The sequence below is a fragment of the Colias croceus genome, chromosome 5 (assembly GCF_905220415.1).
Source record: "Colias croceus chromosome 5, ilColCroc2.1".
NCBI classification, from domain to species: Eukaryota; Metazoa; Arthropoda; class Insecta; order Lepidoptera; family Pieridae; genus Colias; species Colias croceus.
The window spans coordinates 11,778,749-11,791,321 of NC_059541.1; the positions used below are offsets into that span (position 1 = coordinate 11,778,749).

General features: G+C 38.6%; 1 protein-coding gene across 1 annotated transcript; it reads right to left on the reverse strand.

Moving 5' to 3' along the window:
- Positions 1 to 2,499: 2,499 nt before the first annotated feature.
- Positions 2,500 to 11,825, reverse strand: LOC123691933 (exocyst complex component 7). The gene is made up of 16 exons (XM_045636528.1): positions 11,579 to 11,825; positions 11,286 to 11,451; positions 10,943 to 11,070; positions 10,700 to 10,774; positions 10,471 to 10,588; positions 9,753 to 9,964; positions 9,220 to 9,284; positions 9,033 to 9,133; positions 8,562 to 8,738; positions 7,339 to 7,520; positions 6,410 to 6,548; positions 5,682 to 5,780; positions 5,186 to 5,292; positions 4,388 to 4,494; positions 3,583 to 3,676; positions 2,500 to 2,745 (listed from the first exon to the last, which is right to left on the reverse strand). The coding sequence occupies exons 1-16, from the start codon at positions 11,624 to 11,626 to the stop codon at positions 2,515 to 2,517; spliced, it is 2,049 nt and encodes a 682-aa protein (XP_045492484.1). The 5' UTR covers positions 11,627 to 11,825; the 3' UTR covers positions 2,500 to 2,514.
- Between the last annotated feature and the right edge of the window lie 748 nt (positions 11,826 to 12,573).

Consider the following 12,573-nt stretch of genomic DNA (forward strand, 5'->3'; position numbering starts at 1 on the left):
AATATTTTCCTATGCATTAGAGGCTTAGAGGTCTGTCGGAGTGCAGCAATTGTTTACTTTTACTAATTATAACTAGTTTCAGTTTAAGACGTTCATTTCTATATTTTGTTTTGAAGTGGCTTGGCACACCGGCTCTTTTTTGTGAAACTATTATTAATAAATAAAGGGAATGCTGATAATAATTTATCCGCCATTCAATGACTTGTCATCCTTTAAGGTTTATTTGGATAAAAATAACACAAAACCATATAAATTTAAATATTTATTGATAAACATCTGTATAATACTTAAGTCTTTTGAATAACATAATATTTTTTAACTAGAAATAGCATAATATAATAAATATATTTTAAGCAGCTTCATCGAAGTAGCCGTCGAGTTGCGTTGCGATCTGGAACAATAATAATTACTTAATTGCGCTCCGAAGGTGAGATATTAACACGTTTTAAATATATGTGATAAGATCTAACGAGAAATGAAAAAATATAAACACTATATTTACTCAATTATCATGTTATTGCAAATATATAATCTCTCATAATTGAGAAACAAAATCAAACACGCTTTTTCGACGTGTTATTATAGTTTGACGTTATATAGGTCAACGGGCGTCATCATATTTTTACCACATTGGAAATGGTAACTATTTCTGTACCCTAAACATATCAGGAGACTTTCTATCTAGACTATTCTAGACTATTTCTGTACCCCAAACATATCAGGAGACTTTCTATCTAGACTATTCTAGACTATTTCTGTACCCCAAACATATCAGGAGACTTTCTATCTAGACTATTCTAGACTATTTCTGTACCCCAAACATATCAGGAGACTTTCTATCTAGACTATTCTAGACTATTTCTGTACCCCAAACATATCAGGAGACTTTCTATCTAGACTATTCTAGACTATTTCTGTACCCTAAACATATCAGGAGACTTTCTATCTAGACTATTCTAGACTATTTCTGTACCCTAAACATATCAGGAGACTTTCTATCTAGACTATTCTAGACTATTTCTGTACCCTAAACATATCAGGAGACTTTCTATCTAGACTATTCTAGACTATTTCTGTACCCTAAACATATCAGGAGACTTTCTATCTAGACTATTCTAGACTATTTCTGTACCCCAAACATATCAGGAGACTTTCTATCTAGACTATTCTAGACTATTTCTGTACCCCAAACATATCAGGAGACTTTCTATCTAGACTATTCTAGACTATTTCTGTACCCCAAACATATCAGGAGACTTTCTATCTAGACTATTCTAGACTATTTCTGTACCCTAAACATATCAGGAGACTTTCTATCTAGACTATTCTAGACTATTTCTGTACCCCAAACATATCAGGAGACTTTCTATCTAGACTATTCTAGACTATTTCTGTACCCCAAACATATCAGGAGACTTTCTATCTAGACTATTCTAGACTATTTCTGTACCCCAAACATATCAGGAGACTTTCTATCTAGACTATTCTAGACTATTTCTGTACCCCAAACATATCAGGAGACTTTCTATCTAGACTATTCTAGACTATTTCTGTACCCTAAACATATCAGGGGACTTTCTATCTACAAAAGTTACTATTTTCTTACCCTAATCATATCAGGAGACTTTCTATCCCCAATATTAATATTTCCTTACCCTAAACATGTCAGGAGACTTTCTATCCACAATAGTAACTATTTCCTTACCCTAAACATGTCAGGAGACTTTCTATCCACAATAGTAACTATTTCCTTACTCTTATCATATCAGGCGACTTTATATCTAGAATAGTAACTATTTATGTACTCTTAACTCAGGAGACATTCTAATAATAGTAACTATTTTTGTACCCTCAACATATCAAGGGATCTGTTTTGTACAATTTTAGCCCCGTTCTCTATAATGTTAACTTGTGCATACCTGTAATTGGTGTATACATCATAATAATATTCGATAGTTGTTTAGTTTTAATTGTGATAATTTTCATGTGTACTCTGTTGGTATGTCTAAATTAAATAAATAAATAAATAAACTTTATGGTAAATCTGCGCCTGCGTTCTGGTAGAACTTTTTTTTAAAAGTGGGGAAATCTTTTTAGATACCCCGGCTCCCAGGGATGGAGCCGTGGTTATGTCGGATTTTTACCGACTAAAACCCCACTCTGTTCCATCGCGCTGCTTTGGACGGAACTGCGGGAACGGTTACGGGTTACGACTCTACCGCGTGGTCCTGGCAGTACCTGCACGGGCGTGTACTTGGCGTACTTGTCGGGGCTCTTGGAGAAGGGCAGGTGCGCGGTGTGTGCGTGGAAGGCGGAGTAGCGCGGCAGCAGCGCCTCCTTGTTGTCGCGCTTGGCCCGCTATTCCCTACAACGGTAACTACGTCCTGGCAGTACCTGCACGGGCGTGTACTTGGCGTACTTGTCGGGGCTCTTGGAGAAGGGCAGGTGCGCGGTGTGTGCGTGGAAGGCGGAGTAGCGCGGCAGCAGCGCCTCCTTGTTGTCGCGCTTGGCCCGCTATTCCCTACAACGGTAACTACGTCCTGGCAGTACCTGCACGGGCGTGTACTTGGCGTACTTGTCGGGGCTCTTGGAGAAGGGCAGGTGCGCGGTGTGTGCGTGGAAGGCGGAGTAGCGCGGCAGCAGCGCCTCCTTGTTGTCGCGCTTGAGCGTCTCGCGCAGCTCCCCGTCGGGCACGCTGTAGCCGCGCTGCGCCCGCGCACTCTCCTCCCACTCGCGGTTGAACGACTAGCCAATAATAAACGTGTGTTCGTTCATTTGTGTATAATATTAACACATTTATGTTTAACTAGTGGTCCGCCCCGGCTTCGCCCGTGGTACATATTTCGCAATAAAAGGTAGCCTATAACCTTGCTCGGGTATGAAAATATCTCTATACCAAATTTCATGCAGATTGGTTTAGTAGTTTAGGCGTGATTGAGTAACAGACAGACAGAGTTACTTTCGCATTTATAATATAAGTATGGATGATAAAAACGTGTGTTAATTCATTTATGTACTAATAGATTTACAACCGTGGCTTCGCCGCGTTCAAAATAACCCGCATAATTCCTGTTCTAGTGGGATTTCTGGGATAAAAAGTAGCCTATGTCCTTCCACAGGTTTCACGCTATCTCTGTGCCAAATTTTAAGCAAATCCATGCAGTATTTTTTGAGATTATGCCGAACATACATACAGACCAGACAAATTTTTAATCATACCCCAAATATTCTTTTAAAAAGTATTCAATGTACAGTTTTGACTTTCCTACGATTTTATTAAATAATGATTTATAGACAAAGTTCTTTTTGCACAATCTCAAATCAAAATCACAATGGACGTTAAAATTTCATCCAAAAATGTCCGAACAGTGTTGTGGTCGAAATTAATATGTACCTAATTTAGACGCAGTAGTGTTCAAAATTTATTGTATCGCTCACTAGGGAACTCTGTCTAAATCACGAGACAGAGTTTTGCTTTTGACAGCTTTTTACTGACTTTGTATAGTTGTTAATGATGCATCAATGTGTTAGTAACACTGTTTAAAACTTAAGAAAGGTGGAAACAACTGGAAAAATTCTCACGGAATATTTATCCTTTAACATCTGCCGATCCTTGTCTCTCAACTTGGCAGGAAGAGGCTCGTCCAGTGTAATGTACGATAGCAACTTGTTCCAACTGTAATACAAAATTCAGTAATTATATTTTTCTTTATTTTCACATTGAGATAAATTTAATTATCTGCGAAAGCTTCATCCGTTTCGATACAGCTGTTATAGTAGAGCCATTTTAATAGGCAACATTTGACAGTTCAACAAAATTCAACAACGTAACCTAGTAACGACGACATAGAATAACATGATATTTCGTTTTGTTAGAACTGCACATTTGCTTAACTTTTTTAAATTACGATTACATATTTATAATAATAATGACCAATACAAGTAATTTTAAGATTTCATTTTACTGATAAACCATTCTAAACATAATAAACAATTTCTGAATTGAAGAACTGACGTCGCTACAATTTTGTGTCAATAAACCTTTTTTCTTTTTAAATACAAGAGATGTTACTCTAAAAATCGAAATCTGACATCTAGAATCGAATGCATTGATTACTTGTGAATAAAAATCATCATAAATTAATAAATTCGATTGACAAATGTTTCAAATCCGTATCGATTAATTCACTTTTATCGATGTTTTTATGCAAGTTACATCTCTTCGAAGATAAAATTGATAGACGTCAAATGTTGAGTATTAGTGTATATTAAACAAAACTTAATCACAATATAAAAACCGACATTCACGAACGAACATCTTATTTATCTAGTAATAAGTATTAAAATCTAAACACAATGTATATGCCAACTACCGCAAAACACTCACCTATTGAGATACGCAGTCTTGTACTCGTTTATCATGTTGCGGTAGGACGCCTCACAGTCGGGCTCTGACAGCGCCAACACATCTAGCAAACCACTGCGCTGTAAACCCTGTAAAATCATCATCATCATCATTATTAACAATACTACCACATTTAGAAATTAAAGACTTTTTAACTGATTTTAAACGCGATTTATTCATTATATCATCTTTAATTTCTACAGGTATAATACTCGCGTAAAATAAATCACTAGAAAATACTAAATACTACCACAATCAGCCAGAATATTATCATGATAATTATCATCATCCTTAACAAGTAAAATATCAATATTACGAACAATACCACGACAATCAACCAGAACACCACTATCATCATAACTATTAACCATAATACAATCATAATCATAATTTTTCATCATTATCATCTACTATAACATCACTATACCACTATTGTTGTAAATCATAATACGACATTATCGATATCATCAAAACCAAAGCACAATCATCATCATCATCATAAATTAGAACACAGGCGACCAAAAACAAGGCTTATAATAATTTACGATAATACTACTATCGACATCAACCAATTCTAAAACATTAACATCATTAATTAAAATACCAACATCATCATTGAGAACTAAAATAACACCATCATTACTATCGTCATCGTTATAATCGTAAGGAACAAGAACATCACCACTTAAAATCTGTTCAGTCTCGAAGGACCAATTTACAACATGATTACAATATTATCTTTATGTTTGCATCCCAATATCACAAACCATTATATCTTACCTGTAATAAATACAAGGTGTTGTTCAGCAAGAATATAGCCTTCAAAGCATCTGGGTACTGCTCGCTCTTGTTGCGTAGAGACAGGTTCAACTGTGCTAACACTTTTCCTGAAAACAATTAGTACATTTAGAAAAATAAACCTGAATTTAAAAAATGTAGTTTCATATACATTTATAAAGAATAGACAAAATTCGATCACGAGGCGGGACTCGAACCCGCATCCATCACGCCAATCCGGGGTGGACGCCTGACTAACTCAGCCACCCGTAAAGGTAGTTTCATCCCTTAGTTGTCACCTGCAGGCTGGAAGAAAAAGTAAAGCTGTCTGGAAAAATATGCATGCTTAATGAAAACAAAAACTAGATAGTCTCAGAAACCTACCAGTGTATTTTTTTTAGGACTGCGTTACACTGAAATCTAGCACGATAGAAAAAATATCTTGAACACAACTTCATTCCAACACCCTATTTTTTCCACCAATTCTACAAATACATACGCATATAAATAGACAGCATGAGTGCGTTCTTATCCCCCGTGGTGTTGCCACACGCGGCCGCTGCGCGAGAGTATGCAGGCTCCGTGCTCAGAGCCGGACCTGAAACATTTTAAAATTACTTTCAACTATTAGCTAGTAGAAGAATGACAAACAAAATTAATAAAAGTGGTCCCAAATAAGATCCCTGGGGAATTCCTATTGGAATTATTATGAATTATGATTATCTAGCTGCGCTCCGCAGCTTCACCCACGTGGCTCCGCTCCTGTTGGCCTATAGCCTTCCTCGATGAATGGGCTATCTAACACCGAATTTTTTTTTCAAATCAGACCAGTAGCACAGAATATATTATAATAGTACTACGTACAGATGGTTCACTCCCTAACAAAAGTCAACTTTAGGCATAAATAAATGCTAGCTGTATAGCTATAATATATAGGGTTGGTACTCGCCGCCGATTTATCATAGGTACGCGATTTGTACGCGAACATACGCAGTACCAACGCAGTGAGCGCGCGAGCGGCGAGTGGCAGGCAACCAGAGATCGACTGCCAACTCAGTCGGCAACGGCGCGAAACATACCTAAACTTCGGAGTGGAAACCCCCCTGCCAGTAGTTCCTGAGATTAGCGCGTTCAAACAAACTCTTCAGCTTCATTATATTAAGTATAGATTAGGACGTATAGGTGTGTTATGTATGCGTGTAGTGTGCAGTGTGTAGCGGCGCTCACCGATAACGTGCAGATGCGCGGCGAGCGCGTGGCAGTAGGCGAGCGCGGCGACGGGCAGCTGGTGCACGGTGCCGTCCACCGCGCCCCCCGCACTGTCCCCGCGCACGCCCTCCACCCACTCCTCCAGCGACCGGACGCACTGTATACACGTGTTATGGATTGAAAACTGGTCGTAAATAGTGCATATACACGTCTCATTTAGCGCTTATTTATGTATTTTTACAAAAATACGTACTTAGTGTTATCGTCCACGTATAATCTTTTTTATCATTGATATGAAATAAAAATAAAATAGGCCCTAAGACACATCCTTGAGGTATACCATGCTTGTTTCATCTATATTTAGAGTGACGTGTTAATTTTAATTAATTTTATAGGTTCTATTTTAAATATAATTGGGAACAACCTAACACAAGTGCCCTTAATCCATATGCCTTTTAATTTGGTTCATAGTAATGCTTGAGCAACTCGATCGAATGCTTTTGACATGTCAAATTACAATACAGTACAGTAGGTAATATTTTGAAGAATCAAGTGTGGTTACATAAAACTGCATCAACGGCAATTCTTTTTCTTCTGTTTGTTATAGTAGCTGCAGGTCGGGCTGCAGGCGCTGCGGGTGCACTCACGTGGTGCTGACAGTTGTGCAGCAGCGCGGTGTACGCGGCGGGCGAGGCGGGGTGCAGCGCGCGCTGCAGGTCGGGCTGCAGGCGCTGCGGGTGCACTCACGTGGTGCTGACAGTTGTGCAGCAGCGCGGTGTACGCGGCGGGCGAGGCGGGGTGCAGCGCGCGCTGCAGGTCGGGCTGCAGGCGCTGCGGGTGCACTCACGTGGTGCTGACAGTTGTGCAGCAGCGCGGTGTACGCGGCGGGCGAGGCGGGGTGCAGCGCGCGCTGCAGGTCGGGCTGCAGGCGCTGCGGGTGCACTCACGTGGTGCTGACAGTTGTGCAGCAGCGCGGTGTACGCGGCGGGCGAGGCGGGGTGCAGCGCGCGCTGCAGGTCGGGCTGCAGGCGCTGCAGGCGGCCGAGCAGCGCCCAGCACGCGGCGGCGCCGGCGGAGCAGCGCGAAGCAGACTTGCGGCTGCGGGTGCACGCGCGCTCCACTTCCGTTGCTGATAACGGAATGGATGATGAATGTTTTTTTTATCAAAAGTCCCAGATCAGATTCCGATTAAAACTCACAACCAGTGAACAAAATTTTATTTACATAATTATTCAACAACTTGTCGTCAATTGTGCAAATGGTCCCGTATCATTTAAGAACGTCTGAAAGATGAAGGACAATAAATGACCTCAAATCGTTCAAAAAAAAAAAAGAACACTGGTCCTAAATGCGAGCCCTGTGGTACCCCGAAAGGCACATTATATATTTTCATTAAAAAATCCTCGTTCAGTTACTGATTAAGTATACTTCCACAGAAATAACTCGTATCAACCCAGCACAAAACCCCAAATACCATATTCTTATTTGTGAATAAAGAGAACATGATAGACAAGATCAAATGCTTTGTTGTTTGTGTTACACACAGAATGATAAAAACGTGTTTTTCATGGTATAAGTGGTAGAATTTTTTCATATTATTTTTACTCAACTATGTACAAACAAAAAAAATTGTTTTACAATCAATAAATTAAAAACGTTTATCTATAAGAAACAACCTGTATTTTTCATATCGATTTTCATTTTTTAACCGACTTCAAAAAAAAGGAGAAGTTTATCAATTCGGCCGGTATGCTTTTTTTATGTATGTACACCGATTACTCCGAGGTTTCTGAACCGATTTACGTGATTCTTTTATTGTTCGATGCGGGATGGTGTCGAATTGGTCCCATAAAATTTTTATTCGGATAGGCGCAGTAGTTTTTACTTTATGAGCATTTTTGTCTGTATTTGTAAATGTTGCAAACGTGCAAGTTTGAAGTCGGTTGTTTTTAACGCAGTTATAATAACTCCACTTGTGAAAAAAGATTCTTAAAGGGGAAGAAATTTCCAACGAAAAACTCCCGACTCTCGGAATTCTATCTCCATTATTACATATCGAAATCTTTCAAATGAACACAAAACAATGTGATTTTTTTTAAGTCGGGTGCCAAGTTTACATAGCCCAAATTTGTAATCTAAATCCAATGTCTCTAATAGAAAGCTCACTTACCCAGCAAAGCGAGACAGTCTTTAAGCACAGCAGCGAGCAACGCCGGAAGGCGAGCTAGTGGCACTAGTCCGATCATGTGACGTTGCTCGCGACGCGCCAACCGGCATAACGCCGCCGCTAAAGTACCCGCTGCCTCTGCTTCGCGCTCGTCTAAAGCATCGCTGCATTCTTCCATATCTACAAATGGAAGACTTGCTGACTATTTATTGAAGTGAAACTTCTTTAGGCGCGTTGAGAGTAAAACTTCAAGGTCGCATCATGGCAAAATCTCTCACGTCATAAAGAAAGGCGACGATAAAGTTTCAGAACATTGATTTTTAGTTATCCGGGAAAAAATTCACAACTCGACAAACATTTAAATGCTAAAAAGATGTCTCACAGACTTAAAAAAAGAATTGTACAAAATTGAATCTTTAATACTTCAGATTTTTTTTTTATTTTTTGACTTTGGTTTTCCATGGAAGCACTTACATGTGTCATTGACAGATCTTCTCGGGCCAATAGCAAGCCCCGTCGATTGTTCGAGAGTTTGAGATGCTTTCATCATTATATTAATAGCACGTTTTTCCAGCCTGCAAAAATAAATAATTCCATTATCACTGGCTTTTAAAAAATGCAATGTGGATTTAATGATTGCATTTTAGTGTGTTACACTTACACTTTTTGAATTTTACTTGTCCTTCTTGTAGTACTATCCGCGCGATGAAGCATATTTTTAGCTCTCTGTGAAAAAATCTTCATATTATGATCATCTATAATATTTTGACGGATAAAAACAGAACTATTTTACACATATCCTGTAATTAATAAAATTGGAACATCATTAAAATATAACAAGAACAAAAAGGGGCCTACAATCGATACTGTGGAACACCAATGTTAATAATCGACGTGCCGCAAAAACTATTTCTATTCACAACAACGCGCTGTAGCCTACTCTGAAAGTATAAAGATATTATATATAAGTATAAGTATAAATCTATATATGTATTTGCTCGAGAATTAAACCTCTTATTGCATAGTAATTTAGTTAATAAAACAAAGTGAAATGTTCTACCCAGTCAAATGCTTCATTCAAGTCACTAAATATCCCTTGGAATGTTTTGAGCTTTTTTATATCATACTTTATAGGTATCTTCAGCGCTCCTTGGTGAAAACAAATAGTATTGGTTGTTTGGCTTGCACACCCACCATCAGCGGCGAAGCAGCCATGGACCGAGACCGCAGGTAGTCCTTAAACGCGACCAGCGAGGCTTTCGCAGCGGGCCCTCGTATAGCGAGCAGCGGCGTGGCGGGAGGCCGGCCTGCGCGGCTCAGCCAGTCCGCGGCTGCGCGCATTGTGTCCACCGCACCTCCTGTTGTTGAGTTGCTGCCGCTTACGCTGATGCTGTCCACACTTGAATCTGGACATTTACACAAACTTATATAATACCTGACAACACATTTGTCAATGGAAAAAATATAATATTTTATTACAATATAGTATAGTTAAATGCACTATGAAACTATTGTTATTGTAACTATTTAAAAGTATTTAAAAGCATTTGAATGCCATAAAACCAAAGATATAAATTCAACAAAAAAGGTTGTGTTCCATCGTTACAATATTGTATTCACTGAAAAGGGCTTCATATTGGTTGAAATGGTTGTTAATCATCTCAATAGATGGCGCGCGGTGTGTCCCTTCAACACATAAAACTGAAAGAATAGAATAAATTCGATCGCTCGGGCGGGTCACGAGTGGCTGAGTTGGTGAGGCATCCGTTCCGGAATGGCGCGAAAGGATGCGGGTTCGAGTCCCACCTCGTGATCGAATTTTTTCTATTCTTTATAAATTTATATTTATAAAGCATTAGAATGCCATAAAACCAAAAATATAAATATTTAATTATGCTGTGCATTTATTTACCTTCTTCTAATGCAATCATATCCATAAGAGTTGTGGGAGACAGTGGTCTTGTATTTCTACTGAGAAGCTCCTCAAATGCTGCTTCTAGTTTTAGCACCCCAGCATTGTACAGTTGATTCTGTAAATAAATTTATTGAATTTTACCAGATAAATAGAAAATTTATTGAATTTTACTAGATAAATAGAAAAAGTACAATAATAACACTTAATTTAAACTGGTTTCACTTACAATATTTTCCAGTTCTACACTTTGAGGGTTATTCTTATTAAAATAACTCTGAGCTTCCGCTAATTTATCAAGTGCCTGAAAAAAATAAACACAATTAAAAATGCCTTACTTATTATAAAAATCAAAAAGTATTTCAGAATTAGGTATCACAGAGATAGCATGAAATAGACAAAATTTCTAATACTTTAAATAAAGAACATGATTTTAAGCAGTAGTTAGTAAGTTTTAGAAATGTACACTTACATCAATATAAACATTTAATGACTCAGTAGATGCACATTGAGGACCAGCTTGTATCAGATCAGCTAGTTCTCTAGACACCATGTAATAGTTGATGACATGGTCTAAAGACTTAACAGTGCGCTCCATATCTGCAATTCATAGTTTTATCATCATTCATTTTTGCAAATAAATAGCAATTTAATAACTGTGCCAGTAAAAGTTTTGTAAGATGTGAAATTATCCCATTGAGCCCCAAGCGGCTCGATCAGTCCAAGACACAATAGATTTTCTATTGTGTCTGTGATTCCGGGGCCTGAGTTATTAATTGTGTATTTTGTGTTTTAGAATTTCATCATTAACTTACTATGGTGGATCTGCTGTAACCTAGCTGTATCTCCATACAGCGGTAACACAGCTGTCTCCAGCTGCTGCAGCCTTTGCTCACAAGCACCCAGCACATTGCACACATCATTCGCTATCGACGAGCTGCGATTAGCAGCCGCTTTCAACTCTTGTATATTCGTCATTTCCTAGTGACACAAACGCCTCTTTTAACGTGATATAAATTTAGTAGGATAGCGACGTCATTTTACTATTTAAATTAAATAAATATATGCATAGTTAAGACAAATGAAAAAACTGCTTTTAATAACTTACTTTCTTCAACTTCATTTCTATTTCAAACTTTTTCTCTATCGCATACATTATGTAAAGTGCAACTATCTTATATTCTTAATATAAAATTAGCACTCTCTATTACAGTCTATAAACTAGCACTGAACTGAGCTTAATATGTATGGAATCTAGATTTTTACAACATTTTCTTCTACAATATAAAAATAATTATAGCAATAATTATTATAATTTTGTACACTGCACTGTACCACACACTGTACACAAACAGCTCTCGGTAGAGAGTAGTATATTCTTTGACAAACAGCAAGTAAAATGTCAGAAGTCAGAACCATCGAGTCTCGACCTCTATGGTCTCGACTCTCGACTCTGCCTCCTCCACACTACTCGCGAACTTAGATTATACACCTAGGTGTATAATCTAAGCTCGCGAAGTTCCTCGGCGAAGTACTCGGCCGAAGTTGACTGAAGTCCGCGGTGCTACACTACACACTCGTTCAACTTCGCGAGGAGCGCATACGTTCATATTCAGAACGAACTTCAGGTAACTTCGTGCCCTTTGACTCGGGCGCAAAAACCGACAACAAACGGAAGTAGGCCGAGGTGAGGTAAAGTTGGACGAAGTAAGCCGAAGTGCCTCTCTACATTATTCTATTCGTCTAACCTCGTTCAACTTCGCGAGTAATGTGGAGGAGGCATGAGAAGTGCCAACTTTGATATTAGATAGGTACAAGATAGGTATAATTATCAACACTGGCCGAATTTCAACAAAACTTGTAACTTTCTTTCTTTCCATACCGCCGTACATTTTTTTCGCCAAACGATTTGGAACTGTGCAAAAATTAGCCTGGTACAAATGATTGTATTGTTTTTTTTTTTTAATAAACGCATTCACGTCGGTATGGTGGGCTGTAAGTCACACCCACGTCACACCAGAAAAGTATGGCATGACACTACCTTGGACCTTAGATCATTAAGTAATGGCACAGTAAAGTATGGATAACACTCAGGCCGCGCTT